Source organism: Anabrus simplex, chromosome 3 (assembly GCF_040414725.1).
Source record: "Anabrus simplex isolate iqAnaSimp1 chromosome 3, ASM4041472v1, whole genome shotgun sequence".
Taxonomy (NCBI): Eukaryota; Metazoa; Arthropoda; class Insecta; order Orthoptera; family Tettigoniidae; genus Anabrus; species Anabrus simplex.
Genome location: NC_090267.1, coordinates 433,990,785 through 434,016,732, shown reverse-complemented (window position 1 = coordinate 434,016,732; position 25,948 = coordinate 433,990,785). Strand labels below are relative to the sequence as shown.

General features: G+C 39.9%; 1 protein-coding gene across 1 annotated transcript in view; it reads left to right on the top strand.

Moving 5' to 3' along the window:
- Positions 1–16,639: 16,639 nt before the first annotated feature.
- The window catches only part of egh (beta-1,4-mannosyltransferase egh), a 383,934-nt gene continuing 374,625 nt past the window's right edge, over positions 16,640–25,948 (top strand). Inside the window, exons 1-2 of the mRNA XM_067143461.2 lie at positions 16,640–16,822; positions 17,068–17,907. Of these exons, the coding sequence (XP_066999562.1) occupies positions 17,104–17,907 (804 nt within the window). The 5' untranslated portion in view covers positions 16,640–16,822; positions 17,068–17,103. The remainder of the gene's footprint in view (positions 16,823–17,067; positions 17,908–25,948) is intronic.

The window sequence follows — 25,948 nt, the reverse complement described above, 5'->3', positions numbered from 1 at the left end:
CAGCGTAGCGCCACCACGCGCTGAAATCACAGCCGCTAGACGTCGTGGCATGGAATCAAAGAGCGCCTGAATATGCTGCTGGGAAATACTCTGCCAAGCGGTTTTTAGGCGCGTCCATAAATCATCAACAGTGTCTGCAGGAGGACCTGAACGAACAAGGTGCCGACCGACCATATCCCAGACATGTTCACTGGGTGACATATGCAGCTAACGGGCAGGCCAAGGAAGCAGTGGTATCCGTCGTTCTTCGAAGAAGGCTTGCACATTCCTCGCCGCATGCGGCCGGGTGTTGTCCTGCTGGAATATGGCGTCTGAAAGGGCCTGCAGGAGGGGAAGTTCTTCGGGCTGTAAAACCTCCCTGATGTAGCGGTAGCTGTTCAGATTGTCCTCAAGACGTAGGAGGTGAGATCGCATGTAATAGGCAATTGCGCCCCAAACCATCACACTTGGCGTTTGTCCGCTATACCACTCAACAATACAATCTGCCCGATGGCGTTCACCACGGTGGCGTCTAACGCGTATGCGGCCATCAATGTAGGGCAAGCTGAAGCGGGACTCGTCCGAAAACACTACATTTTGCCACTCAGCACGCCAATGTCTTTGTTCAATTTCCCATTGCAGTCTATGGCGTTGGTGGTTGCTGGTGAATGGAAGCCGGCGCAATGGCATGCGTGCCATCAGTCTGGGCCTCAGAAAACGGCGTCGAATCTTCGATGAAGACATCCCCATACTCGTTGAAGTTCTCCAACGTCGAGCCAACACCGTGAACGAAGCTGTTCTGTCCGTTACAACCAAGTGGACAAGATGGCAGTCATCTCGCGCTGTGGTCACATTTGTGTCCTCCAGTACCCTGTCAGCGCTCTGTAAGGCCCTCTTCTCGTCACTGGTTCCACATACGCCGCTGTTAAAGTAGCATACTCTGTACGAGCCGCAACGTCACGGAACGACAGACCCATCTCCCGGTGCCCTATCATTTTGCCCCGTTCGAATGCACTCACATGCTGATATTCTCTCCTGTGATGTCAGCGAGGCATAGTGGCACTTAGGTTCAGGTTTCCACTTTGTATGACGGCTCTTCACTGACTGAGCGTTGCGTAACACTGCCCTGGCCGATCACACACAGAAGGGCACTGCTGGGCCTATGTGCACGCAATCCCTCTGCAATTTAAGACACTTATTATGGTTCCATTGTTCTACACGTCCTCTGATTTTGGCGAGTTTCAGACCATTGCTTCTGAGTGTTTCACATTCTACAAACAGCAGTGTACGTTTGTGATCCGTTCATATATCTACAGGAAAGAACTATTTGCCATGACGTTTGCCCCAATCCTCGTATTCCAATCACTAATTCCCCTTCCTATAAACAAATATTTTCTCCATTTTGTCCTCTTGGATTCCAACTTTATCTTCATACTGTGATCTATCCTACTTTTAAAGACGCCATTCAAAATTATTCGTCTACTGATATCATTCCACGCCATCCCGCCACTGACAGCTAGGAGCATAACACTTAGTCGATCAGCGCGTCTCCTTTCTTCCAAGTCTTCCCAGCTCAAACTTTGCAACATTTCTGTAACGCTACTCTTTTGTCGGAAATCACACGGAAGAAATTGAGCTGCTTTTCTTTGGATATTTTCCAATTCTTAAATCAAGATGACAGGTACCAGAACCTTGGGGACAACGATTTTAAAGTTATGGTCCTTGGGAACTTTACAACAGAGAACGCCCTTATTGAGGAGTAAGGTTTTACTTCGGTTTCACTATTAATAGTGTCGATGGTGCTTTTCAACCCCGGATCAGTTTTTTATGTTCCCCAAATTCATAGTACAAGAAAGGAAGGTCGGTAAGGATGGCACTAACACCAGCGGCATTGACTAGAAGCTTATCGACACCCGGGTTCACGTCAGCAAAATAATTGCCGTCAAAAATCCTGCTCAAACTATCGGCAATGACATTCTCGGAACCACGGATATGTCGAACATTGAAATTAAAAGATGAGATTCGAATTGCCCATCGAGTTACCCTACCTGTCCTTTTGGGCCGACTTAGCACCCACGAAAGAGCCTCATTGTCGGTCTCCAGGTCACAGTTCACATGTTCGGTAAACGGCCTAAACTGTTCTAGTGCAAATAGTACAGCTAGACACTCCTGCTCGTAGATGGAGTATTTACTCTCCAGATTGTTGAGGAAACTGGATACTTAAGCTACCGGCCTATGTCCATCTTCATATTCCTGTAGGAGGACACCAGCAATAGCTCACCCAGAAGCATCAGTTTGAACAATGAAAAGCTTCTCAAAATCTGGAACTGCCAACACTGGGCCATTGGTCAGAGCAACATTAAACGAATTGAACGCTTCCTGTTGGGCATTATCTCAAGTGAATTTAACATTTTTCCTCCTACGATAGTTCAACGGAGCCGCAATCTCTGCGAAGTGTGGGATAAATTTTCTGAAAAAAGTTTACCATATCGATGAATTTCGCGACACCCTTAACATCGCTAGGTGGTCGGAAATCCCTGATGGCCTGAGTTCTGGAATGATCAATAGAAACCCCTTCAGAGGAAACTACATGTCCTTGGAAAGACATGCTGGGTCTAGCGAATGCAACCATTGATAACTTCACTGTCAGTCCGGCCTTCTTTAGCCGTTGCAATAATTCCCTGACGTGATCCATATGTTCCTCAAATGTAATTGAAAAACTGTACAAACCATCCAAATAATTGAATACAAACGCAAATGAATGTTGAGAAGATGGAATTTAACAAGCTACTTAACACTGCGGCACCGCACGGTAGGCCAAAGGGCAGTTTCAGAAATTCATACAGGTTCCAATCCCTTGTGAGATCAGTAAGGGGAGTGGATTTATTGGATAATGGTACCTACCTGGTAATACGCTTGGTTCAAGTCTAGCACAGTGAAAAAGTTTGCTCCAGAAAACCATCCAGAACAAGTATGTAGGTCGGGCAACGGGATAGACTGAAGAACAACCTTGATGTTGAGGACTCGATAATCAATAACAGCGTGAAAGCCGCCAGAAGACTTGGGTACCAAGAAGACTGGGGACGCGTAAGGTGAAGTAGAAGGTCTAATTACGCCATCCCTCTCCGTTTGCACAATAATCCTTTTCAATTCCAGCAGGCCAGGTGGTGAAAGACGATAAGGAGGAGATCGAACTGGCTGGTGGTCCGACAACTCAATATCGTACTCCAGAACATCAGTCAAGCCTAACTTGCTAGTGAAAATTCCGGAAACTCCTTACATAAGTCGCGGACTTGACTAAGCTTCAGCATCCCCTAAATGGTTCACTTCAATGTGATCAGTGTCGCTAGGCTCGTCAGACTGAGGGTAGCCCACACAAGAAGCAACAGGTACCTTCAATGGAACGTTAGTTAAGTCAAATTCTGAAGAAAATTTGAAAAATAAATTTCGTCATTGTAAATCCAAAACAAGTCCAGATCTAGACAGAAAATTGGCCCCTAGAATTCCGTTACAAGAAATGTTAGGTGTTACTAAGCACGTGATTTATCAAGTAAAATTACCTATTCTTAACTTGACCTTCACCGAACTCAAAATTTCCAAGGACTGACAATTGGCAGAAAAATATTTTAGGTTAGTAGGTTCCAATTCAGGTAACTTCCTAATGTAAGTTTTCATTTGATGGTACCAGGCAGAATTAAGTAAACATACCACACTACCAGTATCGAGCAGAGCATCTACAGGTTCATGATTAACCTCAACAAAAGCGCAAGTACCAAAGGAGGGGACATGAGCTGAGATCATATTGCACAGGGACGGATAGACAGACTTTTCAAAGTATTCAGAATTTAAAGGTCTAGGATGGTCAAACACCCTCTTGTTGCCCAGTTGTCATTGACCACTACCCTAAAATGACAAGGGGCAGTCTTTTTAAGATGCTGTTTCGAGCCACACGTTCAACAACCACCAGACTTACGTTTTGAAGTCGGGCAATTGTTTTTCAAATGATTTTTGGACCCACAATTGAAGCACTTGCGACCATTCGCTTCATTATAAGTTGGAGAATCAGGTACATTAGGAGGGGGAACATTTACAGGTCTCGAAGCATCCCCGTGTTTCACGTCCTCCGCAAACGGGCATGCTTCTTCTAATTCCAGGAAGTTGGTAGGACACCTGGATAATGAGAGGTAGGAACGTTATTAAGGAGAGATACCCTTTAGGATTCTAGCCACCATTTCCCCTTCGGGAACAGACATTTTTTTTAAAACCTTGCAATAGAACCGTAAGTCGAGAACATAAGCAAGCAAATTTTCATTGAGAAACTGCGCCCTAAAACAGTACTTCTTCTTCTTCATGTGCCATGTCCTCGCAGAACGTTGGCGATCAGTAGCATGATCTGTTGTTTGTTCATAGCTGTTCTGAACAGAGTAAGCTTTGTCACCCCAAACCACTGGCTCAAGTTGCCGAGCCATGATGTCCTACTTCTCCCCGGACCACGTTTTCCATTAATTTTCCCTTGGAGTATTACTTGCAGAAGGTGGTATTTAGAGTTCCGCATCATATGACCAAAGTATTCTAGTTTCCTTCTCTTGATGGTAGTGAGAATTTCTGGTTCTTTGTTCATACGGTGCAAAACGTCTATATTGGTCATTTTAGCTGTCCAAGGTATCTTAAGCATCCTTCGGTACGTCCACATTTCAAATGCTTGCAATCTCTTGCACATGGTCTCAGTTAGTGTCCATGCCTCAACGCCGTACAACAGAATGTTGAAAACGTAGCACCGGAGTAGTCGTGTCCGTAGTGAAATGGAAAGGTCACGGCTTGTCAAAAGTTTCCTAAGTCTCTGAAAAGAAGTTCTGGCCTGCTCAATTCTGCATCGGATCTCGTGAGTAAGGTCCCAGTCATCATTGATGTGACATCCCAGGTATTTAAATCTTGCCACTCTCGCGATCTGTTCCTTCGCTGTTGTGAGATTACCTCGAATGCCATCTTCATTCCTACTTATAACCATCCACTTGGTCTTCTTTACATTAAGCTTCAAGCCCATTGCGCTGCTGGCTTCAGTGACAGCATTAAGTAGTTCCTGTAGATCCTGGAGATTGGTTGCAAGTAGCACAGTGCCATCGGCGTACCTGATGTTATTTATGATGAAACCATTAACCACAATTCCTTGAGTCTTTCCGTAAAGAGCATCTCGAAAAATCTTTTCTGAATAGATGTTGAAAAGCATGGGGGAAAGAATACAGCCTTGGCGAACTCCTTTCATAATTGAGACTTCTTCCGAGACACGACCATCAACTCTTATGCCAGCACACTGGTTCCAGTAGAGATTACCAATAATACGAATGTCCCGTCCATCAAGTCCTAATTCCCGAAGAATGTTCATAAGTTCATCATGGCGGACTGTATCGAAAGCCTTTTCGTAATCGATGAAACAAGCAAAAACATCGACATTGACATCTCGGCACCATTGGACTAATACCTGCAGACTGAATAATGCCTCTCTAGTACCAAAACCATGCCTGAAGCCAAACTGCGAGGTTCCGATATTCTCCTCACATTTATGATAAATTCTCGCATGCAAGACTTTTAGGAATACTTTCAGAACGTGGCTCATCAAACTAATTGTTCTATATTCATTGCAGAATTTTGCATTGGCTCTCTTAGGCAATATTACGAAAGTCGATTTGAGCCAGTCTCGAGGAATGGTTCCACTGCGGTGGATTAAAACAGTACTGCGGAACTAAATTTTGAATGGAAGGGACGGGAATGAATTTGCATAAAACAAGCTCATGAAATGCATTTATAGTCTACTTTCTAGTAATGGCTTCCGAAATTTCCCTTTTTAAAATCCCTTCACAATAAGGAAAGAGGGTGCGGAAAATCCCCATGTCATCAACAGAATAGACGTTTCCAGTGTCGGTTAACTCTACAAGGAATCGTAGGAACCTAATGCTTTCGTCGATTGAATTCACCGAAAAGCTTCTCATTCCACGAAAGACTTCTTTTAAGCTGTTTGGAGAAGAATTTAACCTAGACACTAAATTCTGTAAGAAGGGAACTTTACACAGCATGAACTTTGACTGTGGGAAGAGGTCACAATGTGGTTTGAAGGAATATTGGAGGTAGGTACAACGGGATTATGACCGACTGAAATAGAACAATTCTCCATATCCCTGCTGACTAACAATAGGTCCAGATCAACAGTAATGCTTGAAACAACTGTCAACAATTTAGCACATTCAGAGATAAATTCAGCATCGGGTTTGATTGATAGTAGGTACTTAATTCGGCCCCAGTAGTGGCTCGCTCTGGCTCTCAGCCGGTTTACCTGTGCCTTCGATGGAGGCATTTCGGTAAATTCTTCCCTTATAATATTTATTTCATTGAGGTTCTCACAAATCAAATTCAGGTACTCATCAACTCTGTTGTTTTTGATTATCGATAGATTAATGGGGACCAGGGAGTTAGCAGATAGCAAGGCAGCACTTTCGGCAACACTACGGACAGGTTCAAGGCCGCGAATTGATAGTTCATACTCCAATTCGGCACGACGGAGGTAAGAGGGGAACATGACCGCACGCGACATTGTATTAGACATGAAAAAGAATTAAGAAAAGAGTAACACAAGATACTTGTACTTCCTTTCACAATTATATGTTACAATTAGTATAATTTTCTAGGTATTTGATTTCCATTCACCTCCAAATCGACACAGCACTGCACTGTACAAATCAAGGGCGAGGGGAGGGGAGGGAACTTCGCTGCACACAGCGAAAACAACAACAACAGGAGGTGTAGAATAGTGAAACCAAAACAACCACTGCTCTGTGGCCACTCAAAGCGGCACCATTCCCAGGGCAAACCCAAACAACCCTTTGGATGATGGGTAATTAACCTTACACACCAAAAGGTGAGAAGGTTGATAGTGTATTCGCCCCCAGAAGGGAATTACAGCGAACACCAAAGAGTGACAAAGGACACAAGGGAAAACAAACACCAGCAACATAACACGATAAACCGCAAAAGCAGAAGAATGGCACACTTACCTTTCAAGAAATGGAGAAAGTTTAAAATAAACAGTGACAGTGCTGTATCGACCCAACGAAATGAAAATCAACACCAGTCTTTAAACACAAGGCAACTTTAATTCATAAGGATACATTGCTTGCAACAATCAAAGGGATACATTTTTTGGAATTCTAAGTTGTTAAGTTAATTAAACAATTAAACAAGTGTTCAATTAAGTAGATTAACTAAGAGGAAAACAAATAAATTAATAATTGACTAATTCAATTAATTAGGTTAATCAAAACGGAAATAAATAAATTTTAAAGTGAGTTGTCCTCCAAGAAATTACTTAACCAAGATTCAACCTACGTTACACACAAGCATGGGACCGGTCACCTATGATAAAATACTAAATATGAAAAAGAAACTTACTACTAATTAGCGCTAGTTACAATTTATCAGTTTCGGAAAAGTACTTCCTTTCGGATACTATAAGTCATTACGTGGCTTGACTCTTAATTCGACCAAGGTGGTTATCGCAAGGACGTCAAATAATTTTCCAGGTGGGAACACGAACGGCCCAAAACACACACAAAATCAATAGGGTGGGCCAAAAGGGAATAATTAGAGCAAAGTAAAACCGAAACACCAAAATTCCATTAAAATTCACAGGCAAGGAGTAAAAATCACAACACCCGGACTCAAGCGATTACAAGATTTACAATAATACCATCAACAACCATCGCTACGGCAACAACACCAAACAACATGACCGCCCAAGGCGTAAAGAAACCGATCCGGCCAAAAATAGAAAAATAAATGCCAAAGGAAATAAGCTGACAAGATCAGGATTAAATTAAATTATATGGTCAAATCAAAATAAAATTTAGAAAAGGTAGATTTAAACGAATCCTTGCGTAAACCATGCTCGTTTCACAACACAATGTTTAACAGTTAGTTTTTACCAAGATAATAATTACATGGTTTAAAAAGGAATTAAAATTTTGAAAAACCGTCGATAAAGCGCATTTTCCGGAAGCCTATATGAAGTTTTGGTCATAGAGTTTGAAGTTATTAGCCGAACAAACCCTCATTTTTAACACCAAGGTTATTATTATTATTATTATTATTATTATTATTATTATTATTATTATTATTATTATTATTATTATTATTATTATTATTATTATTATTATTATTATTATTATTATTAGGTTGAGGCGCGATGTATCGGAGGTTCAATTTAGAGTTCCGCTGAACCACGAATCCTATTTTTCTTCTTCAATAACACTCTCTTCTTGGTTTTTAAAGTTAAGAACAGATAACTTACAGTTTTGAAGGATCCCAAGGTGTGCCTTACACGAGTTCAAAGGACACTACTTTCCCATCGCCGAAACTGCAGAGATTTGAAGAAAAATATTGCAGGTTAACAAGCGTTGATCTAAAACTATAAAGGAAGAACAATTCCATAAAACTCAATGGGCTACAATGCCCGTAGTAAATTAGTCTTATCCGGGGTCGATTCCCCACAGCCGCGCCATCGCGCTGAACAGGCACAAACACCACTTCATGATGGCTGGCAGTCTCCAAGTGAGAGTGTCAGCTTGCTAGGCAGAGCAGTTTCGCCAGGCAGCTCGCAACGCGTGCGGAGATTGCCAAAGCAGTACTGGGAGTTCAAAAGGGTAGACAAAAGAGGGCAGCACTGCGCGGATCAAGTTAATGGGAATAGTCAAATACCATACGAAAATGGCAAGGTATTGCACTCTATAAATGAGATACGGCAATGTTCATTGTCAAAGTTCGTTGATACGAACTTCTAATGATGAAGATACCAGTCCAAAAGATTTTCTGGGGAGGTTCGGTACGCTAAATACTGTCACAACGGTACACACTCGCGTTCCGTGATAAAATTTCTGCATCCATTATATCATTTCTCAGCCATGATTCAACTCCTATTACAATATATGGTAAGTATATATCTATTAATTACTTAATTCGATTCCTTTCTTTACAATACTTCTACAGTTGAGCACTAACATTTTTATGTCATCCCTACTTGATTTACAGTTCCCTGTTTTCTTATCACTGCTCCCTAGGCCACCCCGTTTCCCTGAATGTACCTCCCTATAACCCTACTAAATTTTTTAAACTTATATGTACCACTGCGGTTTAAGTGAAGGTCATCTGAGCGCAAATCCCTATCTCATTTAAATCCCCAATCACCTTCCAGTTGGTATCCCTCCTACACAGTATTCCACTGATATTAATCTCCGCTTCCTTAAGCTTCACTCGTGCTGCATTCACCAGGTCCCACACATCCCCACCTATGTTGATACTTACACCTGCTTGTCTTACGTTGTTGGTACCAACGTGAAACACTACCACCTTCTCCTTTCCCTCCTCTTTCTCTTCTAACTTCCTCAACTTATGCTTTAACCTAATTCCTGGATAACACTCCACCCTGGTACCCTTTCCTCCACACACTTTCCCGACATGTCTAACAATGGAATCCCCATGGCCACAGTCTCAACCCTACCCACCTAATTTGATCCCCTCCACTCCTGGTCAGTCTTATCTTTCCTGACAGTTGCAGAAGCTACTTCCTCCTCCTTTTTCTCCATCCCATGACTCTGTTCCACCTGTATTTTCCTATCCACTACTCCAGATTTCCCTTTCCTACCTTTTGCCTTTCTCCTACTTCCACACTTCTCAGCAACAGTTCCGTATTCCTCATCTTCCCTCGGTTGTTCCACCTGCAGTGACTCGTGCCGATTTCTCACAGACACCCACCCTGAATTTTTTGATCCTGAATAGAGCTCTTAGCCTGCAACCTCCTTCCCCTTAAAACATTAGACCACCTGTCTGCTACCATTCCCCCTCACCTTCCCACCCCTCTTTTTAACCTACTGTATCCTGTACATTATTTGAAGGAGGACTACTTTCCTTCCTGTCCTCTGCGAGAATCCTAATTATCTCCCTCTAACTTTCCAACTCCTCCCTTATACTCCTTAATGCCTGGCCACATCCACAGTTCCTACACTTGATCTCCTTAGCCATTCTTAACTGAAAAATTAAAAGAAAAGAAAAATAAGATAACTTATTCTGTGCAAAATAAAAATGAAAGGAAATAAATATTGTCTACGATAGTTCACAAAGATCACACGACGATAAGATACTTAATATAGGCTACTACTAAACTACAATACTACTTGATTGTACTATTTTTTATTCCTACAACACCCTGACAGGGTGATAATTGCTGTTTATTACTGGAAACAGATAATAATACACAAGAATTATACAATTCTACACTGCAGTTAAGTCTACCCTAATTATTACAATATAATTCTAGTACCGTAAGAGAGTTACTATAGATACCACAGATAATATACTACACACATATTTCACAGTAATTGAATAAACACATTATTTTCTAATAAGATACTATAATACACTACAATAATTTTAAACTACCTTCAGACTAAGTTCAGGTACCGCAATACACTACAGTAATTTTAAACTACGTTCAGACTTATTCTAATTAAAATAGGTTATTACTAAGCACAAACAGAAAAGGAAATTTGTAAATTCGCAAGACTACTCAAAATAATAGAATAAGCACTCTAATTTCTAATAAGTTACTATAATACACTACAATAATTTTTAAACTACAGTACGTTCAGACGTATCCTAATTGCAATAGGTTTTTACTAAGCACAAATAGAAGTGAAAATTCCAATTAGGCCTAAAGTTAGATATTCTCAAGAACTACCGGTACTCAAGTATTACCAACAAAGTTACACACGTAAACAGATTAATATTATTACTGCTTTATCCTACTATACTGTAATAGAAACGAAACCTGCCGTTTGCACAAACATACACACGAATATAACAGGCAAGATACTATCTAATAATCTACACTACAATTCTCAACTGAAATGTGATTATGTGATTTTTACAGATGGTGGATTACTATTATTTTCCCTAGTCCTCGAGACGGAGAATAAAAGTGTCCTTAAATGCTGAAAAGTATGGGGTTGTTTACAATAATTTCTCAAAAGTATTTCTATCTAAGCTACACCAATTGCAATTATCATCTAATGGCCTAGCAGGCATCAATTTTTGTAAAAGAGACAAATTCTTTCACAGTGCATTGGCATTGCCAGTGGCTCAAAGTAGCCTACATCACTACATCCATCAGCCATGCATCTTGGTAGGTGTGCTAGTTACCAACTAGTGAGCCCAATGGGCACATTGGGGCGAAATAATTTGTTCCCCGTTTCGGTTCCTAAGACATTACATCGACCACCTCACCATTGACTTTGAAATAGCACTCCCCTTTAGTCACACTTAGCAAGCATTCGAACCCGTAATGTGTTCCCACCATAGAGACAAATCAGGCTTCTTGCTTAAACCTGACCTTCTTTACATATGTATATAGTCCTAAAATGTACTACATAGGCCTATATACATTATTGTACTTTTGTGTGTGATATGTGCAATCGATGAAATTAAATTATGTTTTCCTGCAAGGATCCTTATTTTTATATAAAGGCCAAAGGTAGGCATTTATACAAGTGGAGGGACATGCTTCTTCTAGTGCACCGTCACTGCATTGCCCTACGAAAGAGGCTTGCAACGGTGTCTCAACGGCGCACTAGCCGCCAGCGTCTTGGAAAGGTGTAGCAATCCAACTAATGAGCCCACTGCTACACTGAGGCGAAACGCTGGTGATTTCACGGTTGAGAGAGCCTAAAGAGCCGAAATGTATTATATATAATTACATAGATCAATGTTTTCTAACCAATTTCTTTACTCATACATTACATTCTTAGCATATAATTGATTTAATTTATTATATGTTTCAACAATTTTTATATATATTGAACACTACGTAGCAGAAAGTTGGCTAAGTCTATTCATTTAGTCAGCAAAAATAGCTAAGCTACTATTGGTTATATTGTCAAGAACTCAATATTAAAACCCACAATCTGTTCCAGCTATAGAACTGATGTAGCCTATTGCTAAAATGTGGCAACCTATACATACGTATACAGTTCCAAATTGTATTATATGTAGTTGGTATTTATGAAGGCTTTATATAAGTACCTTTTTCACATTGAATATTTTATTAGCAGGTTGCGGACTTCATTCATTCCTAATAACAGTAATTTCATATCTGTATATAATGTATTTATTTAAATACTCTCATTAATAATACTGCATAAAATAGCGAAGTTTCCTTTGTTATGCTGTTAAAGAAATAAGCCCGTATTATCGTATTATTGTATTCTTGTGTATGTTATGTGAAATCAAACAAAATCGTCTGTTCAAATGTAAATGATAGAAGACAACAAAACTAAAAATTAAAAATTTACAAACATGAAGAGAGAAAAAAGAAAATCTATCTTACAGAACAATGTTTATACATCAAGACTCGCTAGTTAAGACGCCCACAATCCAACTTTGCACTCCTGTCACCTCTACTTACCCATTTAACACATCACCTTTAACCCCTCACAATCTCTTGGGAGGAATGTTAGCTTGAATATATAGCCCGCTCTACATTCACTAGCCATACATCTTGGAAGGTGTACTAATTACCAACTTATGAACCCTAATTCGCACGCTGGGGTGAAATGCTGACAACCAAGAATGATTTTGATGGAAGACTTATCACTTCCAATAACGAACCATTTATATCGGAGTTATGAGTTTACTCATTTAGGACATATATTTCAGGGAATCACAATCTATACCTTCTCCTCTGCTGTCATATCCAGATCCCACATATCCCAAACTATGTAGGTACGTCTATCTTCTTCTCCATCAATTCCCTTTTCCTGATTCTCTATGGGTAGGTTAGTGTACCAAAGCCCTCCACCTTATTCTATATTTGCACCAATCCTCTTCTAATACTTTATTCCTATTTACTCATCTATTTGCATTACAGTCCACAAGAGTTCTCCTCCATCTCATTCTAGGCCACCCCCTAGGCCTCTTTGCAGGCTCTGTATCCATGAATGTTATCTTTGGTATTCTATCGCCTGACATTGTCATCAAGTGTCCAAACCATTTCAGCTTTGTTATACTAATCTCTTCTTGAAGTTTACACACTCCCACGCTTCTCCTTATTTCCTCATTTTGTATTCTATCTCGTCTTGTCTTTACCTGTATGCTCCTCAAGAACGTCATTTCAGCTACTTGTATCGTACATTGAGTCAGCTGCTTGATTAGTTGATATGGACGTCGCCCTTTAATGCCTTCGAGGAGCCCTGATCTTGGTCGTCCTCTTCTAGTCTTTCCTTCCAGTTTCCCTTCAAGCAGTGTGGTGTACTATGATGAATGCCGGAGTAAATGACGTGTCCAACTACATCTTCTTTTCGCGATTATTTTCTCTAGACTGATCGTTTCTTCAGCTCTCTTGATAAATTCTTCATTTGTTCGCCTGTGAGTCCAGGGTATTAAAAACATTCGACGCTAGCACCACATTTCGAATGCATCTATTCTTTTCTTATCCGACAGGTTTCTTTTTTATTGAAAGCTCCTTTAGCCTGGGCTATTCGAGAACGGACGTCCTTTTCACACCTCCCATCAGATGTAATGATGCTTCCCAAGTAACTGAACTGATTTACTTGTGTCAATTTTTCTCCTTCAAACCAAACATTAACAACCTGTTTACCATCCGGAGTACATTTCATTATCTTGGTTTTTGTTTTGTTAACATTCATGTTACACTTTAGTATTAGTAGATCATTCAATTTCTGTAGTGAGGTCTGTATCTCTTTCTCAGTTTCAGCTATGAGAGCAATATCATCCGCGAAACGTACTGTTTGGTATAGTTGGCCATTTATTTTTATTCCAAGGGTGGAGGTGGCTGAAAACTCTTTCATTGCTTCTTTTAAATACACATTGAATAATAGAGTTGACAGACCACATCCTTGCCGTACTCCTTTCTTATTTTCTATCCGACTCGTTGGCTGAATGGTCAGCGTACTGGCCTTCGGTTCAGAGGGTCCCAGGTTCGATTCCCGGCCGGGTCGGGGATTTTAACCTTAATTCCAATGGCTCGGGGGCTGGGTGTGTGTGGCGTATTCAACATTAGAAATCATCCTAGGTAGGGCCCTCATCTTCATCTTCATAGACATGCAGGTCGCCTAATAGGCCGTCTACTAGGAAAAGACCTGCACCAGGCCTCTCCGGAGGCCATACGCCATTATTTATTTATTATTTATTCTTATTTTCTCGTTGATTTGCTCCTTTCCTATAAGCGCTGTCTGGTTCTTGTGCAGCTGATAGATCTCTGTAGTCCACTTTCAGACTTCTAAGGGCTTTTAAGAATTAACATTATCACACGCTTTCTCTATATCAATGAAAGCAATTAGGACGTTCTTATTGATTCTTAGGGCTTGTTCAATAATTGTTCTAAAGCTCAGAATTGCTTCTTTTCTTCCTCTGTTTTTACTAAACCCGAATTGATCCTCTGAGAGATTTTCTTCTATTATTTTCTCCATGCGATGGTAAACGATTCTTGTAATAATTTTGAAGGCATGTGCTACCAAGCTTAACGTTCTATAATCTTGACATCTCTTTCTATGATAACTTTTTATAACGTTGAGTTCAGTTGCACCGTTCTTCTGATATATTTATCCAAAATTTTCTCCATTGCTTTCAGCATGGAGGAGGTTAAACATAAGGGTCTGTGTGCTTCGGTTTGGGCGTAGTTTGCCCTTCCAGGTTTAGGTATGAATACTGCTTTAGCTTCAGACCATGATTTCGGGCCGTACCCTAAAGCTAGACTAGCTCTGAAGAGGTCCACCAGGGCATTGACGAGTATCTCCCGTCCTTCCTGTAGGAGTATCGGAGTTAACTCATCTGGCCCCGAAGCCTGGATTCATCATTACAGTACTGTGACATAACATATGATAAAAGCTTTGACATAGTGTAATATACTCAAGAAGTCTTTATTGAGCAAATTTGATCACATTCATGTGATCAAAGATTTTATCATATTCTGTGACACAGAAATGTGATAGTGTAATATAGGCCTAAGTGAACATCCAAGCTGCTGAAGCATAGGTCAGTGTAGTTTTAAAATAGGGCGAGTATATAACCTTCTTGCACTTCATTGGCACAGCTTTGTTTCATAGAACGTCTCCCATACACTAGTAGAAACTTGCAGACTGCTGTATTCTCTAACCAATTTCTCCATCTAAATTTCTATGTGATGCAATCCCTGGCCCATACCGTATAGAAAATACTTTTCTCATATTTTTCTTTCAGGTATGAAATGCTTCTATTTGACAAGGGCATTTAACTGTAGGAAGGTAGTGTTTGTGAAATATAAAGGGCGACAAACTTTCGGAGTGTAATGTAAAGCAATATTACATACCGGTATTAAGATTGCCAGACTGTGTGACTTACGCGGTTGAGGCGCTGGCCTTCTGATCCCTACTTGGCAAGTTCAACCCTGGCTCAGTCTGGTGGTACTTGAAGGTGCTCAAATACATCCGCCTCATGTCGATAGATTTATTGGCATGTAAAAGAACCCCTGCGGGACTAAATTCCGGCACCTCGGCGTCTCCGAAAACCGTAAAAGTAGTTAGTGGGGCGTAAAGTCATTAACATTATTATTGTTAATACATACCGGTATTAAGATTAAAATTTTCCCTTATTTACTTTTACATCTCACTAATTTCTTTTACGGTTTTAGGGGACTTCCAGTAACCGGATGTACCACAGGAGTTCTTTAATATGCCAGCAGATCTGCCGACACCAGGATGACGTATTTCGACACCTTCAAATACCACCGGACAGCCAGAATTGAACCTACCTAGTTGGGCGATCACGTAAGGTTGGCTGCAAGTAGTTACTAGGCCTACCGGTATAGGCCAAAGAATCTTAAGACAGCCTCAAGATAATTATCAGTACCGGTACCCAAGAAAAGTGTAATAAAAGTGTAATATCACAACGTTTGTACTGTAATGTAAAGCTATTTTCCGCTCTTTAAATGCGACTATTTACTACTGCTTACCTTCAAGGTACATTCACGCCAGATTCAGATTAAACGAACAATTTTAACAAACCGCTTCGGTATTCAATTATTTTCGTCAAAACTTATATTTAAAACATTAAGTAGTTTAATTTGAAAATATTCGTTCATAATTGTGGTTTTAAAAGGCCGATATTTTACTATAATTCCAGTAATGTTTGGATGGCTATATATAGGGCACGAGCAAGAGAGAAACAGACATACGTGCAGTGTCATGGCGGACCACTAACTCTGTAGTCACGGTTTTTCATCATGCAGTGCTACCTCCTACCTCCGGTGTAATTATATTAGAGCTCAATGATGTATCCAGATACATCAACACACTCTAGTGGGTGTGCAGTGAAGTTACCTTCAATTCAAAGAGAATACATTTACGTCGGAAATATTTGCAATCTTGTTATCTAGAAAATGATGAAGAAGGATTAACCTGTTTTTATGGTCTTTGAAGCTTATCTGGCTCATATTTTATCAGCGGTAATTGAAAACTTCTGATAAGTTATCGATGAGCACTATCCAGTGACGAAGTGGTCACGGAATGACGCAGTATTTAAAAGGCTGTGCATTATCCCCTCCTATTTAGTTCCCGCTACATCGCTACTCTGAACTCGAGCGTCAGAAAATCGAAACTGTAAGTGCAAGTGCACTTGCCGGGTGGGCGGTTGCTGTGGCGAAAAGTATTGACTCGTGTAGTGTGTATTGTAGTGAGAGTGTGTGTATGTTCAAGTGAATGAATGGACGTAAACAAGTGCGTTTATTACTGAAGTATTATTAGCTGATTAGGTAAGGTTTATGAATGAAAGGTAACTTCTTCTTCTGACAGTCATAGTGGGGAAGTTTCGGCTTGGGTGTAGCCTTATTATTTATGAATGAAAAGTTGTTTATTTGAAGTGCTTAAGTGGAATAGAAGAGTGATTATCATGTTGGATTCGTATTTGAATGGTGTACGACATGTCATTAAAATGGTAAGACCGGATTATTGTGATTTTATCACGTCATTTTAATTGAGGTTTGATTTTTTATTTCAGATATTCTGGAAGGGTGTGATTGAAGAATAAGTGACCATGTTGAGCAGCAGAACAAAACACGTTCTCCACTGTTGTCTGCTCTTTACAGTGATTGTGGTATTCGAATTTTTTACTGGTGGTATAAGGTTGGGAGATGACAGACCAGAAGAATTTGATCCATGGTTGCGATATGGATATTTTACCACATGCATGCTCTATCTAGTACGTTTGCTTACGTTCCTTCCCCTGCCACAAGTTCTCTTCAACTTTGCAGGCCTCACACTCTACAATGCTTTTCCTGACAAAGTTACTTTGAAAGGTTCACCACTGCTGGCTCCATTCCTGTGCATTCGCATAGTGACAAGAGGTGATTATCCTCAGTTAGTCCGTAATAATGTGGCGCGTAATATGACTCGTTGTACTGAAGCTGGTCTTGAGAACTTCCTCATTGAAGTTGTGACCGATAAAGCAGTTGGTTTGGCTGCTCATCGTCGAGTAAGAGAAGTGGTAGTTCCTCCGTCTTACCGACCTAAGAGTGGTGCTTTGTTTAAAGCTAGAGCTCTTCAGTATTGTCTTGAGGATGGAGTTAACATTTTGGCAGATACAGACTGGATTGTTCATCTCGATGAAGAGACTCTTTTGACAGAGAACTCTGTAAGAGGAATACTAAATTTTGTGTTAGATGGAAAACATCATTTTGGACAAGGTCTCATCACTTACGCTAATGAAGATGTTGTCAACTGGGTTACAACTCTTGCTGATAGTTTCCGTGTGGCAGATGATATGGGAAAGTTGAGACTTCAGTTTTCGATGTTCCACAAACCTCTCTTCAGTTGGAAAGGATCATATGTTGTTACTCAGGTAAGTTTTATTTTAGCCTATATTTTTTACATTTTCACCTTTTAGGTTTTTGTCTGTATGCAGTGATATTTTGATGTTGTTATTGCTCTAAAAATTTGTGTTCATAATGATAGTACAGAAGATCTAGTTCATCGGTATATAAGTTTACAACATGGGCTATGTTATATTAACTTACTCATATAAGTCAAATTGGTCGTCTAATTTTGTTGAGATTGCCCACCAGTAGTTTAAATTAGCATATGTGATCTTTCTTTGAATATGTTGAATGTTTACCCTGTTTTTTTATTCAAATCAGCATTTCATTTAATACAAACTTCAGACGATTAGTATTTCCGAGTTCATTTGAGAATACTAGGCAATTTACTAATCCTCGTCTGAAAGAAGTGCAAAATAAATCATATGAGCAAGCATATCAGTAAATTGTCCCTCAATGACCAGGCCCCTCTCATGAAAACTAACTGTTAAGAGGGTTTTTCATTAAATAATAATAATAAACACCATTTGTTATGCATTAAATGCTTCTGCAGTGGAAGTTGACTGTATTATAACTTGCAGGATAATGTGGCATTTTTAGCTATGTTACTTCCCTAGTATAACACTACTTTATCAAAGAAGTACAGTCCATACTTTCCCCCCCCCCTCCTTCTGATTGATTCCTATAATTTGTACCCACTACATTAATTTTTTTGCCAAAATTGTGTATGGACTGTTGATCAAAATGTCCTAAACTTTGTAGATGCAGCAACAGGATAGTAGTGGCAAGCAAAGTTTTATGATTATCTTCTCTTTAATAAATCAGTTAGTTAAGTTGAGTCTATGTCTACCATAAATGTTGAAGTATCTTTCACCTCTCTAAGATACAATTTTTTTTTCCAGAAACCGGAGTTCAATTTACTTGAATGTATATGGCAACTGATTATAAATAAACTGAATCTTGAAGGCACTCAAAATGTGTGCATAATGTACATTATCAGCAAAAGAAAGAAAATAACAAACCTTGAGAAAACATTGGACAGCATTGAGTGGCTATGCCTACTTCAGGCTATCTTTTCTGAAAGCAATTTCTCATATGACTACTTGAATGCTTTTAATACATGAATATCCAGCTCCTTGGATGAATGGTCAGATCATAGTAGTGCCCCTCAGTTCATAGGGGGCCAAGTTAGATTCCTGGCTAGTTAGGGATTTAACCACATTTGGATAATTCTTCTAGCTTGGGTGATGGGTGACTGTGATAGTCTTAATATGCCCTAAGGCCTACACCTCTTCACCTACGTACAACATATCGCACCATTAACTACTACATTACATCCCTTCTTATGCATTGCTCCAATCTAGTTTCGACGAACACCGCTCGGTAGTCTATTCTGATCAGGGAAACAGAAAGAGTCAAAATAAGTTGTTTACTAGGCTAGAAATCTTAATGGAATGGTCACCTAATGGGAAATAATTTATATCAACCAGAAAAGTATACAGCCAATTAAAGTTTACTTGTATAGGGATGGTTCTTTTATATGAGTATAAGATCACGTGAATACCTACTCTAGTTATTTCCGTTCCTTTAAGATTTAGAATGAGTGTATGGAATAGTTCATTTACTTGACCTTTATCAAGTACAGCATTTGAAACAGATTTCAGCTACCTCGAGTGGCACTATAATATTGGTAAAGTATTTTTTTTTTAAGTTACAGTGTACTAGTATTGTCAAAATTCTGCAAATGTTCCTACATTTATACTCCTTATAAGCCAGCGGTTCATTCATGCATAAACATTCAAAGAATTGGAAGTTTGCTCAAACTCCTAACATGTTGAGAGCAATGAAGATGACAGCTGCTGTTGTCGTAGTCTTCTTTCTGGCCCTTTGAAATTCAATTGAAAAAGAGTTTGTGCAGGGAATTAAACATAAAGATTCCCCCTGCTGGGAATTGAACCCAGGGCCTTTGAAGCAAAGGCCACTACACTGATCATTCAGCCACGGAGCTGGATATCTATAGTCTAGGTAGTACTGAATGGTTTTCATCTAGGAAGATGTGATTTGATCATTTGTTCTGCTGAACATGCCTTCTAGAGAAATAAGTACCAACCAAGTACTGCAAAACCTACTTATTCTTTATAGACATACAAAAGGCAAATTATTGTATCATACGAGTACCACTGGGTAAACTCTCAATGGCAAAAGCAGAAAATGGTGTGATTGATACTTGTATCCAGGTACCATAGTGAAATCCTCTACACTAACATGATTTACAGGATAGTAGGAGACTGACTTTCAGATGAATTATGACAGAAGATGAGACTGATATTAATTAGGCTATATGCAATAGATGCACAACATGGAATTAAACTATTAATATACTTTTTAAATTTTATAACTGAGTCGAAACTGAAACAAGATAGCTTCAGACGTTGATATACTGGCATAGCCTATGTAATTGAAGGTGTTGTAAAAAGGGACATTTAAGTTTGAACTAGGAAGGGAATAGATATCTTCAAATACCTTGAGGTTGTCATTTATTTATTTTATTGGGTTACGGTACACAAGCCGGCTATCTCCAGTTCACTCGTAGGCGCCGTCATATGCTATTAAATATGTTCATTAGGGTACAAGGAAGGAGTAGAGGTGCGAAAATACTAGGTTTTTGCATTATTACCTGACGTATGAATCACCATCAAGAACGTCATATGCCCCCACTCCATATGAACACTGTGGAGAGGTTTGAGATTGAATCCAGGTTTTAGGTACGCAATGTATGCCACCACTTCTCCTACCCTGCTGGCCAACATACTGATGGTGAATTTATTTTTTCGACCAACGGGACTTGAACAGCTAACCACGGTGTCAGACCGCGTAAAGACGACTACCTGGCGGGCTCAGGTTGTTTTGTTAATAGCAATGGAACTAGCAAGACAGAAATAAGAAAGGGCATTGTTGAATTGTTCAAGGAAGACAGGCAACCTGACAGGTAAATCCTATGCTGTGGAATAAGTTACTCAAGTAAGACAAGAGATCAAAATTAGAATAGGAAATTTCTGGAGGCTGAGATGTGATAAATGACAGAAATGGTGATTAGGACCTATCTATGTTCTTATCATTTGGTTATATCTTATAACTAAGTATTTAGATCCATAAAGCATCTGTTCTGAAAATTTCTTGAAAACCTGATAAGAGAAGGCGTGTAGGAGTATCAAGTCACACTCCCTATTCCTTTCCATAGTAAGATACACGATCATGTGGAAAGAGGGGGCACTAGAAAGAGGAGACGAGGTCAGTTGTGAAAAACACAAAAGGACAGAAGATAATCTCCACATCTTCATACACTGCTGTCTTTGGATAGATAGGCTCTCTCCTCGACAATCCCAGCTCTTCTACATCCATTTCTTCCCAGCTTCCTTTTATGTTTACTTTTTTTTTTTTTTTTTTTTGTGTGCTCACTCTTATGACACTGACCTGTAATTGTTTTCGTTGTATTGTGTATTCTTTTTCATGACTGTATCTCTCTAACTTATCTAGCCAGTCGCTTGTTTGTTCCTTTCCATTACACATATTATGGGAATATATGTACAATGTATCATATATCTACTTTTAAGCTTTTGGTAGAAGGACATGATCCCTCAGATCATTTCTCGTATCATCTTCATTTCATTGGTGGTGGTCAAGATATTATAGATCATTAACCTCTATTTTGTCTGTAGTTCTACCCTCAGGATGAAAAACATTGCTGTATTTCATAAAGCAATTTCCACACAGTTTGGGTCATCAGTCCATAGCCTGGTTTCATGCAGCGCTCCATGCCACCCTATCCAGTGCTAACCTTTTCATTTCTATGTAACTACTACATCCTATATCTACTCTAATCTGTTTGTCATATTCATGCCTTGGTCTACCCTTACTATTCTTACTACATATACTTATCTCAAAAACTAACTGAACAAGTCCTGGGTGTCTTAAAATGTGTCTTCTTCTTCTGGTCAGAATTTGCCAAATTGTTCTTCTCTCACATTTCGATTCAGTATCCCTTCACACGTGGTTCAATCTACTCATCTGCTTTTGTTTTGGATTCATTTATTTTCATCTTGTACTCCTCCAAGACTGTGTCTTGCCGTATAGCAGTTTCTCCGGATGTTGTAGCAGACTCAGATCATCGTCGGCAAATCTCAGAGTTTTGATTTCCTCTCCTTCGATTGTGATTCTCTTTCCAAATAAGAACCTCTTTAATTTCCTGTGCTGCCTGTTCTAAATAAACATTGAAAAGGAGAGGGGACAAACTGCAGCCTTGCCTCACTCCTTTCTGTATTGCTTATTTTTCATAGCCCTCGTGTCTTATCAGAGCAGAATTATTTGTTTACAGATTGTAGATTATCCCGCTTTCTCGGTATCTAATCTCGATCACCTTCAGGACCTCAAATTGTTTGGTCCAGTCAACATTATCAAATGCCTTTTTTAGATCTACGAATTCAGTATACATGGGCGTGTTCTCCTTAATTCGACCCTTCTCTAAGAACAGGCCTAAATTATTTCTTCTGAAGCCAAACTAATCTCCCAACTCAGCTTCAACTTTGCTTTCCGTTCTTTTTGTAAATAAGACTGACTGCCTTAGGAAAAACCCTCCTCGACACACTAGTGTGATTGCAGTCTGGGAAACTGATTACCTGGGATCGAGTAGGGGTATTTCAGTCGCCTTGACAAAGAATACCGCAATGTATTCGAAACGTTGGCAAACTGTACGGTATATACAGAAAACAACACGGTTCAACCCGGAAGACCTAATCATTAATAGGAGCCGTAAGGGATTGGAATAATTCATCAAGAGAAATGTTTGATAAATTTCTAAGTTCTTTCAAAATATTTAAGAAAAAGCTGAGTGACAGTCCTAAATTCAGATTATTTATTTATTGATTGATTGATTGATTGATTGATTGATTGATTGATTGATTGATTGATTGATTGATTTGAACACATCTGGAACATATCTTCAGTATTTCTCCAGATCTCCACTGCTGTTCATGATCAGCTTTTTTGTTCGTTTGCTCGCTTCAAATACTTTATCAGTACATTCTCGTTGTTATCCTTTGCTGCTTGTTACGTGTGTCGTTTTGTGGTCCATATTGCACACTAAATGTAGCAAGAATGGAATTGAACGATGAAATGGCGTATGGCTTTTAGTGCCGGGAGTGGCCGAGGACATGTTCGGCTCGCCAGGTGCAGGTCTTTCGGTTTGACGCCCGTAGGCGACCTGCGCGTCGTGATGAGGATGAAAAGATGATTAAGACAATACATACACCCAGCTCCCGTGCCAGCGAAATTAAGCATTGATAGTTAAAATTCCCGACCCAGCCGGGAATCGAACCCTGTGACCAAAGGCCAGCACGCTAACCGTTTAAATAGCCATGGAGCCGGACAATTGAACGATACGGAACGACAACTAAAATATTAGGGCTGTGTTTGTAGTATACTCATTTTTCTTTGCCGAAATTTGAAATATGTTCTTTTACATATCGACCAGGTGGTTTTGAGAGGGACTTGGAACAATCGTGTTCGACAGATTTTAATTCATTCCTCAATTTGAAAAATGTCGAATAATAACCATGGAACAAGTTTTTACGCCGGCGTTCTGTAGGGTGTTAATGTAAAAACCAGGTTCTTCTCACCTGTTTGTTCATTTACTTTTTATACTTGCCCTTAGTTTCTGCTGTCAGCACAATGACTTATTATATAGAAGGGTACGTGCAGGAGTCCTTGGTTTGACGGCTGGGTTACGGTAGCTTAGCAGGAAGTTCAACTGTTAACTTGGGTGCATGTGTAAATAAGCTGAATATTAAGTGGCGAAAACATGACGTATATGTGTGAAAAAACGTATAAATGACCATTGTATAAGTGAGGTTCGATTATAGAGTAGTCGGTAGGCAACAAAGTGACCACCTTGACGACTGTAAATTCTTATAATTGACTTTTAGTGTTTTGACTTCGGAATCACTGGCACTTGCGCCAATTTTTATTATAACTATGACGAGAAACTATTTTTATTATGGGCTCGTGGAGCAGTAGTCTACCAGCATTGAAGTACCATGCCCAAAGCTGGGAAAACTATTTTTTCTTTTGCGGCACCTTCCTTGTTTTGAGACTAGGTTTTCATATGTTACTGTGATATAACATTTCACGGTGCTATCGTACATGCAAAATACTAGGCCCATTAAGTATAAATTTTCAACCTGCAAGCTGGCTGGATGGATCCCCAACAGCTACTGTTAAAGGTAGGTTAGATCCTCAAATTGCACCACGAAAGTTCCTGCTGTTACGGGAAAATCTATAGCGACGCCATAATGAGGCGTACGAAGCACGGTAAGGAGTGATGTGATTTGCCATTGCTTTCCTCACTGGGCTAGAAAGTGCTACTGCAGCAACATTTAGACGCATTAGCCGTGCTCCGAATGACATTACTCAGCACCACCTGTATCTCAGCTAGTTCTAAACTGTATCAGTCTTAAATGAGAATGAGACGTCGGTCAAACTACAGTACTCGTACCTACATTTTGCTCTGGCCAGTGCCAAGAGACAGATGCAAACTGCATGGATCGAGAAATACCAAGCAACAGATGGATCATAAGCTACGGAATCATAAATTGCCTAGGTAGGCGAACTAGGGAAATCAGGAGTGAGGTTGTTTTCCGTTGCTTTCCTCATTGGACTAGAAATTATTAGCCTGTTACATATCTATCCGTCAAGCCTACAGAAATGCGCTCATCAGCCGACGCTATGAGCAGCATTTTCACATTACAGGGACTGGCTGAATAAGGAACTTGTTATAACCGCTTGTACATTAGCCATTTTCATAATGCAGCCAAGGATGAGACTCAGACAGGTAAATCAAAGTAACTGATTTGTTCTAGCCCATACCAGAAGACATAGTGCATTGTAACAACTATTTCTCACCAGAAAAGGATATAAAGCATTTTGTTTTGTTGGTTTAGGAAGGTAGGGGTCCAGGGGCGGGTCAGATTAGATAGCGAACGACAGAACTGCTATTGACGGAATTCTAGTTTCACCGAGAATGGACCGACTCGATCGGTGATTAAAGTTCTAATTTTACTTTTGATAGTAAACAGTGAGCGAGTTGGCCGTGTGGTTAGGGTTGCCCAGCTGTGAGCTTGCATTCGGGCAGCCTTGAAGATGGTTTTCTGTAGTTTCCCATTTTCACACCAGGCAAATCCTGGGACTGTACCTTAGTTAAGGCCACGGTTGCTTCCTTCCTGTGGCCGATGACCTAGATGTTAAGCCGCTTCAAACAAGCATCAACAAGCTTCCTTCCCACTCCTCGCCCTTTCCTATCCGATCGTCGCCATAAGACCTGTCTGCATTGATACGTCGTAAAGTAACTTCTTAAAAAATAGTAAACATCCAGATATCTTACTTCGCACGAAAAGCACAGGCCGCCCACTCTGATCTGGAGAACCTCCTGATGGATGCTACATCTGATATTTTTCGAAATATTGCACGAAATTGAATCCAGTTTTCAGAATTGTTTTAAAATACTACACCAGACATACATGATGCCAGTACAGAGCGGAATTGTGACATGAAAATATTTTCTTGTACGGTCTATCTTGTTTATTTTCGGTGAAGGCTCTGAAGTAGAGTTTGGTGACATTTTTGCATGAATTATCGTACTTTCTACATTTCAGAATGGCTTTAGGAGTCATAAAATGTTTAGACCTGCGTATTATATCGTGCTGAAAGGAAAAAATGATATTCCCAACAAGATCAGTTCCATTTCTTTCCGTGGACTTGTATTTCACCTTGAACTGTGGTCCGCGTACTTGAACTACCAACCTTATAACCTGTTTTCTCCTTTCATCTTTTATTCCTTCCTATACAGTGAACCCTCACTAATTCGGACTAACGGGGACGAGACCTAGTCCGAATTACTGAAAGTCCAGGTTATAGAAATGTCCTAAAATAGTTATCTGAAGCTATTATTAGGAATATAATACATATACAGTATTTTAGTTAAATAATAAGATGAACATCATATTATGTGAAATA